This window comes from Lepisma saccharinum, chromosome 16 (genome assembly GCF_977018435.1).
Source record: "Lepisma saccharinum chromosome 16, izLepSacc3.1, whole genome shotgun sequence".
In the NCBI taxonomy this organism is placed as follows: domain Eukaryota; kingdom Metazoa; phylum Arthropoda; class Insecta; order Zygentoma; family Lepismatidae; genus Lepisma; species Lepisma saccharinum.
Window position 1 is genome coordinate 12,491,557 of NC_139244.1, and position 13,745 is coordinate 12,505,301.

At 40.1% G+C, this 13,745-nt stretch overlaps 1 protein-coding gene across 7 annotated transcripts in view; it reads left to right on the forward strand.

Moving 5' to 3' along the window:
- The window catches only part of AMPdeam (AMP deaminase), a 172,507-nt gene that overhangs the window by 48,744 nt on the left and 110,018 nt on the right, over nt 1-13,745 (forward strand). The window contains exon 1 of one of the 7 annotated variants that reach the window (XM_083137694.1): nt 7,524-7,932. The exons of 3 other annotated variants lie outside the window; for them this stretch is intronic. In XM_083137694.1, the coding sequence (XP_082993820.1) occupies nt 7,803-7,932 (130 nt within the window). In that variant the 5' untranslated portion in view covers nt 7,524-7,802. Of the gene's footprint in view, nt 1-7,523; nt 7,933-13,745 lie in introns of those variants that run through there. 3 more of the 7 variants (XM_083137699.1, XM_083137700.1, XM_083137701.1) reach the window with 3 other exon arrangements.

Genomic DNA, 13,745 nt, shown 5'->3' on the forward strand with positions numbered 1-13,745 from the left:
CATAACAATAACCTCCGTTGAGTGACGCAAACATATACTCTCTAGCGGGCGGGACTTCAACACTTCGCCGCGACGAGCAATTAATATTACCAGGCAAATACTTTAACAATAATCAGATGCGCGACCTGACGTAGCTAGCAGCGACACGGCGCTAACACATATTAATCTGAACAAACCTCAAATAGATAAAACAATTAAGCGGGCGGCGCTTTACTCTAGCAGTACGCACTTCAATCAATGCAAAGGGAGCACAAACAACAGTGAATTTAAGAACATTAAAAATCACAAGAAATTAGTAAAATTGACCTGAGACAATTAAATACAAATATTAAGCGCAACGGGAGTCTGATACGAAGTGTCGAGTTGTGTGGGCGTTTTCAAAACATCAACGAATTTCTAGGGCATTCTCTAAATATCAATCGAGCCGGTACGTGTTGACATTCATACAGATGAATACGTTACCATCTCTCTGGTTCCACGGCGCATCCTGGTGTCTTCGCGGGCGATTGAAATCACTTAGTATGCACACGAGAGGTTTTCCTATTCCTCCTCGATCGCGACCACGAGAAGAGCGTCCATGCATCTGGTTCCTCGGCGGATCAGTGACGATGGGTCGTCGGCGTCGCTCGGGGAACGTCAAGGCCCTCGGCGTCTCTTCCTGTCGGGGTCTGTGAGCATCTCCGTGGTTAGGCGTGATTCGGACGTCGCATCTGGGCGGCGGGCGGTAGTTCATGGGTCGTCGGCGTCTTCTAATTCACCGTCGGACGATCTCAAGCGTCGGGACGTCGATATGGCAGCGTTCGACATCTCTCTCTCCATCTCTGTGGCGGCTGGTAGGCATCAGGCGGCGTAGCTCGGGTTTTCAGCATGATGTAGGCGTTCGTCGTGGTGTCTCGTCTGGCATCGGGTCGCACCGAGGGTGGCCCTCCTCCTCTCTTCTACAGTCAGCCGGCCATGCTTATGAGCGTTTCACTTCACGAAAAGGACAAAATCTCGTTTACAGCCACTCCTCACAAACTCACTCGGACGACTACAGTAGGCTGGCGCACTTCCGCTCGTCCTCACACCAAAAGGTAACACCACACGAAAAGTCGGCACAATGGTAGTCTCAACGTTAGGAGCGCGTGGATGTGTTCTCCTTGGAACTCGCGGTAAAACTGTGTGTCGAAATGGCAGGTCCTTTCGTTTTATACAGATTTCGAAAAAGAACGCTTGGTGGTCGTTGAAGGTACGCTTCTCAAGAGGTCATTCCTCTTCGCTCCATTGTCTCCCAGCCTGGACAGAGCGTGCTCTGGTAGGGTACGTTCGGATTAAGTGCGGGCCAGGCTTGCGCCGGCAGCTCAACTGCAATCTGTGTCCATAAACTGATCGATTATAACCAATTCGATCTGGCATCCGTAATTCTTGCTTGATTGCGACGAATCTCCACACATCCGTCCTTGCATACATGGTGCTGCGCTGGTAAAAGTTTCATTTCAGTCCGGCTGCTGGAACCCGAGATATTTGAATGGCTGTCGTTAAAGTTGAATTTCGTAAGGTTCAGACGCAAAACGTGACCTTTCTGGTGCTCGCCCGTCAGACTCAAGACTTCCTTTCTTTCTCCCGTTGGTTTGGCAGATCAAATATATATACATACAAATAAAAACACCCAACACCTTGATTAAACTCCTTTTTCACGGCTAAGTTTTAGAATAATAATAATAATGATGAGGCAGGTCGACGATAAATCTGACTGTGACATTGCGTGTGTTTGCATATGTGTAAAACATATATTGTACATGAAAGTTACACATGTTATATGTACAAGAAGAATTATCTTCGGAATGCATTTATCATTCATTTTCTGCCATTCAAAAATACAGTTTGTGTGCTTGTTTTCCATTACTAGCTACTGTGAAATTGACGGTGTTGAAAAAATATTTTAAATCGTTTGTTCCAAACGAATGCTTAGACTTCTACCCCCTTTTTGCGTAATTTAAGAGGATAATAATGTATTTGATACTACTACTACCACTAGTAGTAGTAGAAATAATAATAATAGGCTAGTAATGCCATTTATGATTTTGTTATTATTATAACATTATAATATACATATATACAAATGTCATTATTAATGTTTTATTATTATTATTAATATTATTATTATTATACTTGAATGGCTTATTGCAGAAAGGGACCTGAGTCACATTTTTGAGGTATCGGAGTTAATTTTTTCATCTCCACTGTGTCTAGCAGCATACTGCAGGGGGGTGCATTGAGGGTTGCAAAATTAACTATTCATTATGTTGAATATTTGAGCCAACAACGGCACATTTCTTTCTTACACTATTAATATTATACGATTTTTCATTGTTTTTCTCAGAATTGTGCCAAAGTGACTCAGGTCCCTTTCTGCAATAAGCCATTATTCACTTATTATTATTGATACGTTTATCCTGGTACTTGCCTCCCAGACAAAAATTCGTGGTTGCGCCTCTGTTTCCGCCTATCTATGAGAATAAAATAATATCTTTAATCAAATGTTTGGAAATACCATCCTGGTACACCCAACGGCAAAAGTAATAGTAAGCGAATTGTCTGTTTTCCAACAAAATGATAATCATGAATTGAAATAAGAACGGCAAAAAGCAGAGGACATCAACAGAATTCCATTCCTTAAAACAACACAGGGTGTAGAATTGAGAAGGGATGGACAATTGACTACTATTATCTTTGCCGCTGGCTGTACAACGCTACAAAATCTGCAAACAAAATGCGCATATCAATCAGTACAATATACACGTGTACAACCAAAAAGGTCATATTACGAGGCACTATTGCATGTCTTGTTGCCATTCAATGCCAGATTGTTGCATATTTTCTGGTTGGTTGCTTAACTTGTGTGAAATTTGCATGAGGTGTAAAGCAAATGTTATTTCTGTCACAGGAGGAAGGTGATGCAACGTTATCGTATAGCTCGGTTAGTGCAGTTCTCTTACAACGTTTGGAGGCCACACGGGGAAATCTGATAGGCAACTCGCCACAATGGTTATGTCTGCACAACTGAAGACTTCTCAAAGAATGCGATAAGGCAGATAAGGATAGATCGGTATATCAGCGTTTAACCTTGCTTGCTTTTTCTTGGCTCAAACCGCCTATTCTTTTGCGGTTTCTAGCCATCGGAACTCGCATCGTTTAACCGACGCACCAAGTAGCTGCCAGTTCGTTCGTCTTTTGTTTACTTTTTATGATAAGGGATATTAGGGAAAGTAAGTCAACGACACGACATGGGAATATATAGGCTACAGGGTGTCCACAAATAAAACTTTATTCCATAGAATGTATTTATTACTCTGTACATTTTCAAAGTTTGGAGCAGTAAAACATTTTTGGGTGCCTTCAGCAGGTACTGGTTCGACGCACTTGAACTCGGAGCCTCCGATGGCGAGGTCAGTTTATTCCTGCATAAAAGAGTTTGCATTTAACTTGAAAACACTAGGAACTCTATGTTGTACTTTGAGGTGTGTTGGGGAGAAGGAGTGAAGTCCCCACCATCCTCTCTGCCTGTGCGTTAACTACCATCACGAATAGGTGTAAAGATATAAAACGGTGTCAGTCTTTTTGAATTACCCTGTAGCTTGGACTTTGTTATACGTGTGGTTATCAGATCACTATAAGCAAACACACTCTCCCAAGATGGAGGCCACTGTCATTCACAGTAAATAAAAAGAGAATGTTGGCAAATAATGTGAAATTGACACATTTTCATTAAAAAAAATAGACTAATGTTATCAGTTCTTGAGTACAAAAATTCGCAAAATGTAACAACACTTCTGCGTGCGTTTGCAAGCATATGTCTACCGGTCTCCGTGGCTGAGTGATTATCACAGCGCGCTACGACGCCAGGGGTCCCGGATTCGAATTCCGGCCTGGGCATGTGTGTTCTTTCATATCATCACTCGTCCTCATCTTCGGGATTGGCCAAAAGTGGCAGAAGAGCGAAGTAAGATAAACAAAATCAATGAAGCAATCATATTTCTTCCAGAAGGCAATTTTTTCTCAATTTTCTCTGTGATTTTCTGTTTATCAAATTCAAAGATAAAACTGCATGACAGTAACTACACTATCTACCAAAACGTAATTGGGCACCTATGATGGTGGTTAATTTAGTATCTAATTTGAATAATTTAGTATCATTTAGTGGGACCACTGGTGGTTGTTCATGGCACAATGAACTCACAGGCATACTGTACAATACTAGACAATGAAATGCTCCCAACCTTGTGGCGTTTTTACGGAATGGACCCCTGTTACTTCCAGGATGACAATGTTAGGTGGCATGTTTCGGAGGCTACTATGCAGTGGTATGCCGACAACAATGTTCACCGATTGGTCTGGCTTGCACAGAGTCCTCATCTCAATCCCATAGAACACCTTTGGGAGGCATTGGACTGGCGGGTGAGGTCTTGGGAGATGCGGCCAAATTCCATTGTCCAACTGAGTGATATCTTGCAAGAGGAATGGCGACACATTCCAATGGACGTCCTCCACAAACTAGTCGAGAGCATGCCTGACAGAGTGGCTGCTGTTATAGCAGCAAGAGGTGTCTCCACGAGGTTCTAACAGGGTTCGCACCACCAGACAACCATTTTGTACACGTGCCCAATTACTTTTTGGTAGATAGTGTATTTCTTCAAATTCCTCCCGGACTCAAATGTAGAACATGTCCGGGAAAGAGTACCCTATAGCCCTAGTTACAAAGAATTGCAAATTTCTGTAAATGGTTTAACGGAACCGTATTAAAAGAAGGAATGCAGTTTGCAAACAGCAAATATTGTCGGAGGAAGGAGGTGTTTTCTTTGAGTGTCGTTGAACCAACGTTGGTAGGCGAATAGTAAACAAAGGAACCGACTCCCCTTTCGTTAGATTCCTTGGCAAACTGTCAGTTACGAGTTCACCTACCCGAAGAGAGTTGGTTCGGATACGTCCCACCAGAGTGCGTGGGTGGGCACACGCGCCTTCGCAAGTATCTTCTCTGTGTTAACGCTGTCCGGCAAATCCTGTTAGCGCATTTTCTGCAAGACCGCTGCTGTCTTTTTTCCCTCCCTATTGGCTAATTCGTTTTATGAGCTAATGGTTGTGGGCGTTAAATACCATGTTTCCATGTGTACTTACATTTTGTAGTGTGCTTGAAGTGAGTGAAGTGGGATTGGTACTTTCAGTCAACATGAATATGGTTGTGAATTGAGGAGCTCACCAGTTAAATGCCATGCGGAAAATTAATCAATTCAGAAACTATTTGTCAGATTACTGTCTATGAAAACCCAAAATTGTTATGTAACATTTAAATATGAAGAGTGTTTGAAATCTCTTAATTTAGAAACATCTAAGAAGCGGTAAAAAAAAGTGTATTTGTACATAAAATGCATAAAAGATTGATAGTGACTATTTCTTGATAGCTATTGCTTACAAGGTTCTTAGATATAGGACTACACGCAATTACCTTATTTCAGTAAATAAGTAACATTGGTGGTGGACTGATAAAAACTTTTGTAATTTAAACGATGACGTGTTGTGAACTCATTGTATAAATATTGGACGTGGTGCTGTATCTGGCCAAAACCACCCTAGTTATGTCTAAAATATCATGTGCGCCTAGACTGCTCTTCAGGAAATAATTAGTTTTGCATTCGCCGGAAACCAGCGTCTGCACCAAATTGGCCGAAAGCCAGCCATCTTGCAAATCCGACAGACGCAGGAAAATGTTTTGACCGGTGTCTAGAGCTTTCCCATGTAGAAATTCCTTGCGGGAACTAAAAATAGACAAGCAAAAGGACACTGCAAAGAAACAAAAGATGCAACGTGTCTTATTTTTAGTCTCTCTTGGAAAGCTTTGATTTTTTTTGTGAGCATCAAGGGACAACCAAGAAATTAGTATTGTCATTGTACCGCACGACGTCCACTGTTTTCACCAGTGGGGCACGTTTATTATCGTTTAAAATTTTTGTGTCATGTGGCATTTGTCTTGTTTTTCTTTATATTCGTGTATGTCATTTGCCGTCAAAAAACAATTGCACATTACGTGTTGCCAGATCGTTATGTTTTGGCGTTTCTCTGGCAGTGTTTCAGGGCCATATTAAAAATCTGAATTTTTTATACCAATTGTTGAGTTTGAGTAAACAAATTGAATTTGTTAGTCTTTTACCTGGTACAGCCAACAGCAAAAGAAACAGTGGACGAATTGTCTACCACCACATTTATTCAGTTTGTTTTCCACACCGTGATGATAATTAATCGAAATAGAAACGTTAGTAAGTAGAGACCATCACTTGCTTCGAATCAATAGAGTTTTATTTCCTTCAACGACACAGGTTGTGGAATAAAAAAAATAATGAAAATAGCGGTTGACAATTTGCCTGCTATTACCTTTACCGTTGGCTGTACAGTATGAAATAGGAACTTCGTCGCGTTTAAAATAAACATTAAACTTTTTACCCATTGCAATGGGCGAGTTCACTTGAAGGTCACTTACCTACTTATCATGATAATCGTTCAAACTTGTTCAAAAGTAGAGTGGAGTTATGTCAGAATTAGGTACTTATAAACTGAGCGTTTCCGGGAATTTTGACTTAATTTTTACATATCACTAATCTGAAACCCACTTTCATCACCTTTTACACGCGTCAGCTACCTACGTACGTATAGACACAAAGTCGAGCGGAATGTGTGTGTGTGAGGAATGAGTTCCAAGAAAAACCATGAGATATCTATTTGCTTATTCACTGCTATCTTCCGGTAACATTACCATCTACAATGCTTTTAAAACAACACGGGCTATGCAAACCTTAAACAATGGGCTGCAGGCCAAACGACTAGGGACTAATTGCTTCCCAGAAGTATGCGTTCTATGCCTTGAACGCAGGTAGGCGAGATGAGTTGGATTAGCTACAGAGAAATGCACAGGAGTTCTTGGTACCGTAAAATTCCACACCACGCTGAACCACACGCAAAATTAACTTTGTATTCATCGTTCACAAAAATAACACCTGCCTGGTAAGCAGACGATGTCTTGGAACTAGCTGAAAAAGCAAGGTTGTTTAATTGTGCTTGAATGCGATTCGTGCATAGGCTTCTGCAGTGGACGGTACGAAGTTGCATTCGCTCGCTCTTCTTTACGATTTCCTAAACAGTGACGTTTCCTTTCTGTTACTCAACATCTCTTTATTTTGAAGCCACCGACTATTTCGTTCTCTAGAGGAACTGTACTTTGTATAGGTGGAAAACCTTGATATTCAATACGTACACTGGAAGGGTACGTACATGGACAGAAAAATAATGTAATTTTTAAACAGTTTTACGTAAGTAACTCCCCATACTCTGTACATCCAATCTAACTCACAATACTACGAAAATTCCCGAACAGAAAATGTGTAAACGGACCCATCTCTACATTTCAACCTTGTACAAGGGCAAAGCAAATAGAACGAAGCAGGAATATTCTAGACGTTCGTAAGAGGCGCGCACAGGCTATTCCGTTCCGAAGAGAAGAAAGAAGAAAACGATCATCCTTCAGTTTGTTCACGCCATAGGCAAACGCGCTGTTATCAAAATCACTTCGGCAGCTGATAGTGAAGTCGAAGCTTCGGTAAGTGACGTGACCCTTACGTTCTGGCCTCTTGCCAGTTGTTGTCCTATTTAAAAGTGGCGGTGATTGCGACGCGAAAGCAGCAGAGGGAGAGAGAAGCAAGCCCGGAAACATTAACAGAGTGGCGCGTCTTAGTTATCTTACGGAGTGCGTGTGTTGTGGTTCAGGCGACTGATTCATGTCGATGCCTCGCTTGGATAGTATCGAAAACGTGGTCCTTTGGCTAAATGACACTTCGCGCAAGAGGACCTTATCCGTAGATTCGGATATCAAAGATGGATTCATTATCGATAAAGATTCTGACCAAGGTGAGTAAATAAAATGTTTTCTTTAAGTGTTCCTTATTTTCTTAATGTGTTAGACTATGAATGAATTAAGTGCAATGGCGACCAAGAGCGCTGCGAGAAATGGGTCCAGGGTTCGAATCCTCGTATGTGCGCTTATGATTGTGCTTCCAAGCAACTCGGAAGTTGCGAAATTCTGTGGAATCATGGTTGGCCAAAACCATGTGTCACATGAATATGTGTTAAGGTTATGAAGAGAATATAAGTGATGAGATTATTATTATTATTGTGTACTCGTTGCTCTTGTTGTATAACGGTCTCCGGACATCTTGCAAACTTTTTTTTTGGACTTTATTTCCAAGTACTCGACCTGGGCGTCGAACTTTCGTTTGGTATATTTTAAATGTTAGGTAGGCACTAAGCAAAACAAGTCTTCTCTGTATGCTGACATCAAGCCTATCAAATGAATTCTTCACGGGATTGCACATATAAGTGGGAGAACGATGTAATCTTGTGTTCAGTGGCGTAGCGTGCCAAGAATTTTCTTAATGGGGATATTTTATCATTTTACCGTGACTGCAACCTCTCAATGACGAATTTTAAAGTAAAATAAATGCAGGGTCGATTCTACCCCTATACCCAAACCAACTTGGGCACGCCACTTATTGAGTCCCTCGTTCCATCTCGGACAAGTAGAAGTTAGGTTTAGCCGTCCCGTAAGTCTGCCAAACAAAGCATGACATCAAAGTGACCTAATTGATGGTGCGAACATCTGCTTTTCGCTGACAATTGATTTGTCGACGTGGAACTGTGTTTGAGAAACAGCTGATTAAAGAGTACAGTGTAGTCCTCACTTTTTGCACGCGCTTTAGTAAATTAACGTCATTAACTTCGAAATTTTTTTAGATTCTTTTTTTTTTTTTAATGATCGTATAAAAGAGGAAGCAAACCTTCTTGTAACTAATTTGGGTCGAGTAGTTTCTCAGATCGTACGTTGATAGGAGGTTTTTCTGTGTTAGTTGCTTACAAGAGGCATTGTTGAGTCAGCATTTAGGTTTAAATGAATTGTGATTGTAGCTGCAGAAAATAATGCACGTTTTGTGACATTATAGAGCATTCTAACACAGAAGGAATATTTTAAATGTATTCACCTGTTACAAATGTGCCATTTAACAACGATTTGAGCAATGATATATTTGTCTTATTTTGCATTAATTAGACGATATATCACGATATTTTTTTGATATATATATCGTGTCGGCGATATATCGTCACGATATTTGGCGATATATATCGTGAAGACGATATATCGCCGATATCACGATGCGGACAAAATATCGTATCGTCTATGACGATATTTTCTTGATATATCGCGAAATTAAATTTCCGATATCGTCCATCCGTAGTAAGGAGATATTTGAGAATTTTATAGTGTAAGGATCCAAAGCTCGTGGTCTTTTTTAAAAAAAATACTGTTAATACCGTACTGAACGCGTTATCCTACTGCAGATATTCAGAGTACATTACACAAGTTGTGCCCGAGTGAGTTCAGTAGTCAGCTTTCAGTCTCGCCACTTAGGTTTCCGAGTTCAAGTAGCCTGTGTATAAGTGTTCTTGTGTTTGTTCCTTCATCAAATTCCTCATCGTCGGGATTGGTCAAAAGTGGCGGAGATCGGCGCTGAATAAAAAATATAGTGAATTCATGTAATTGGCACATATTAAATACAGTGGGCTCTCTTTAATTAAAATTACTTGGTAATTCGAACAGATGTTTACTTCCCTTGAAACTATCTTTAATTATACATGTTTTTGTTCATTCGAATTTTGGATAATTCGAACGTTTTCGTCTCACCTTGGAGCCCCAATTGAAAGGAAACCATTGTTTTCCTTTACATCATCGAAAAAGGTCGCATGAAAGTGAAAATTTTACGGCATTCGTTATTTTATATCAAGTATGTATCTGTCATCGTTTGATATTGTTTGACTAAATGATTACGTAATGTTTGCAAAAGATGTATAATTTTAAAAGCAGGTAAGTTTTTCTAACTCCTTTTTTAATTAGTTACGTGCACTGCTTGGTGAATTTTTATTATACTGAATCAATGTAAAAATTACAGAAGTAAGTTGCTCCCGACAAGGTCGCCCGCAAGAGGGTGCCAGAAGGGGCACTTGCCCCTCCCCCTTCCTCAGATCTGATAAAAGTTCATGAAATTCGAATGGTGAAATTGTTGCCATATGTTGTTGACACGGTGAAAATTTCGAATTCTACTCACTATGGTTTGCAAAATAATAATAATAACACTAATAGCCTAATAAAAGATATAAAACATAATTTTCTGTGACTCCGCCCCTTGGCTCCAAAAAATTCGGACTTTGGGTCCCTGCCTGAGAGGTAAATGTTCGTAGAACTTCCTGACACGCGAAATCTCGTTCCGTCTCACTACCAATCGTAACGCGTATAGAGAGAAACACAGTTAATCCATCATCACTTGTCTATATACCGTTACTTAGATTTCCCTTTCGCCCTGTTGGCGCTGATAAGCCATCATCATTCCGTCGTGCAATATGCGATCGGAAGTGCCAAGGAACTCGTCATACTGAATGCATCTGTCATTAATGTCGCAATTAGACGTTAAGAATGTCGTTCACAGCGGCAAGACTGCGAAGCTAAGAGGAGGGATCGCAACGCAGGTTTTAATTGGTGTTTGAGTGGGCTTTCTTTCCCACACGCGCCAATAACAGCGATTGTAACTTGGAGTTTCAGTAGCGGAAATAATGTAAAAGGAAGTTGGCTAGGTTGGATGAATATCAAGGATACGAATCCAATTAGATGAAAAGGAAAATGAACCATCTTCTGATGATGATCTTAAAAGACCTAGTTCTTTCTAATTAACTCTCTAGCCTTCTGAAACCCGAAGGTTTATGGCTGCAGCAACACAAGCATTCCATCTGTTCCTATCCTGGGCAAGATCCATCCAATCTTTACCATCCTTACCGATTTCCTTTAGGTCCATCTCAACGGCATCCCTCTATCTTTGTCTTGTTACAGTTGTCTTACCATCAGGTTTCCCAACACGAATTCTGTAAAATCTTCTTTCCTCTCCCATTCGTGCCACATGGCCTGCACATCTAAGTCTTCTTGATTTAATTATTATAATAATATTTGGACAGGAATGCAAACTGTGCAGTTCTATTCGTAGTTCTATCAATAATTTAAATTCAAACATTGAACGGAAATAGCGCTATGGAATTAATGAATAGGATTATTGATTGATTTTGCCCGCCGTACGGCGGTAAACCCTTTAACTAAAACAGAACTAGGACAGAGCCCTAACAAGAAAATAAAATATATCACTTAAAATCATCCTCACTCAATTTTTTTAAACTATTAGTCATAGATTCCTTAACAATAACTGAAACTATAGTCTCCTCTATACCCAGTTAAAACCCCACAAAGGATTTATACTGGTCGTGGGTCCAGACGCCGAGCCTCGTTGGCCTCCCAACACTACTTCTAAATATAATTGAGAATAATCTGATGAAAAGTAATAGTGCATGTACTCAGCTTCGCACAAAGTAGGAGTGCATATTTAAACTTGCACAAATGAATCAGTCACACGAACACCATTGTAACCAACAGTTTGTCGACGGTGAAGAAAAGTTGTAGAAAAATTGTTTCTGGCTTCGAGTAGGGGAGACCGGAGAGAGTTGCCCATAGGGGCGAGTTGACAAAGCCAATTTTATTCCCACCAGTCAAGAGTTGGCAACATTGCAGGGTACTGTGAATATGTGTCATCTCGAGAACCAACTCACAACTAAGAAGTTGAGTGTCTTGTTCACAAAGTTTCTAGTGCATGACAAGTAACATCAATTCTTACTTGCCAAGTAAATTTTCTCAACTCTATATTCTTTCTTATGTTTTCAAAGTAAGTAAGCACATAGTTTATGCTAAATATATCCAGAAGACTGTGGTAAATTGTGCCGATACTACATTCGGATACTTTGTTAAACTGCAATGTTTAGCAGCGGCATGACCAGGAAGTCCAATATGGCGATCGGGGTGAGTTGGCAATACTGTAGGCCTATTGAGAAAATTATTCTTCAATTAATTGTTTCATCAGAAACATCTTAGCATACAGACACATTGTTTGTAATAATATATATTAAATTAGGATTATAGGACAGTACCTATATTGCAATTGCATTTGTGATATAACAATAAACACTGGGTAAAAAATTCAGTGAACACTTTTGTAAACTTTTTTTTTAAAAGTTTGGAACATTTGTGTCTAATGTTATACTGTTCATTTGAAATTACTTTTGTAATCCGTAATTTTTAAGGCAGTATATTGTTTGAAATAAAATATTCCAAACCATGTATGGGGTAGAATTACACATATTGTCAACTGACCCCGCACAGTCAACTCACCCCATATACTGGGTGAATTGACAATACTGACACGCTTCGAAACAACAAGCAGTAACTTTACAAGTTTTATCATCATGGTGTAATGAAAATTCACAGTGGTCAAGGAAACTACAGGCATTGCTCGTAGCATTTCATCAATAGTATAGTAATTTTTAAGAGCTGCAGAAATTTAAACATAAAAACATGCTCAACTCAACCCGGTCTCCCCTATATAGTAGTGACACCTTTTATGAACAGATGGAAGAGTTTCCTGCATGGTGGAACTTCCTATTTGAGGAACGTACACTCGTCTCAATTAGTACTCCAGCAGTTTGTTTCTTCATACAGCATATTTGCAGAAGATACTATTCAACATACAAGTGTTTCAATATATGCTGTATAAAACACACCTTATTACTACGTTGACCCTGTACAAGGGAGTCAAATGAAAGTCATAAAATTCCGACAAAAAATGTAACTGTATATAGCTCAAATTTATACAAGGTCAACTATAATTTACAGAACAACCTCAAGGTTGCAACACTGATCAAGGGAACTTCAAGAAGTTGCCATTTTAAAGATGGCGCCTCCTTCACATAGTTGCACCAGTGAAGAGCAGTGGTTTCTTGCCGTCTGGAAGCTTAAAGCGAATAGAAATTCTACGGCAAATGAAAATTCAATATTCCTATGCATGCTTACCACACTGGCTATGGCGTCAGTTCGCAAGGCAGATGGGTGGAAATACATTCTGCAGTTTAATGTGGGGTCCGAACCACTATGTGCCTCCAGCGGGTATCGAACCCGGGAACCCTTGATTACAAGGCGACGACGCCATCGGGGAGGCCCGTTCTTCATGAGGTATACGAACACTAACTTAGACTTCAAATTATGTATCAGCAAAATGTGTTAAAATTCAGCAAACTTGTGTAACCACACATGAAGAAATATACTAGATAAAAAAAGGAAAGTGGCTTATTGTTGTGCTGCTTCTGTCGCATTTAGCTGTGTACTAATGCTTCCATCCCACACAGCACACACATATCCAAAAGCCATCCATTGGATATCCCTCGGATATTCGTGTCGGAAGTTCTGGATATCCAATAGACATCCATAGGATGTCCCCAGTATATCTATTTTGCCGCATACGTGATATCCATGGAATATCCAGAAATGGATGTGTTATGGACATTTCCAGATCACTTTTGGACATCAAGTGGGACGTTATCTGTACAGTATATACTTTGATTTAGACATTTTTTGTACGTACTTTGGATTTTGTATGGGTACGAAAGTACATTTTTTTTAGACAGAACCCAATCTTGTCCAGTTTTGGACAAGATTTGGCTCTGTATTGGATATCCAGAATGTTATGAGTTTTAGATGTCCAGTATTGGACAAGATTTGGCTATGTATTGGATATCCAGAATGG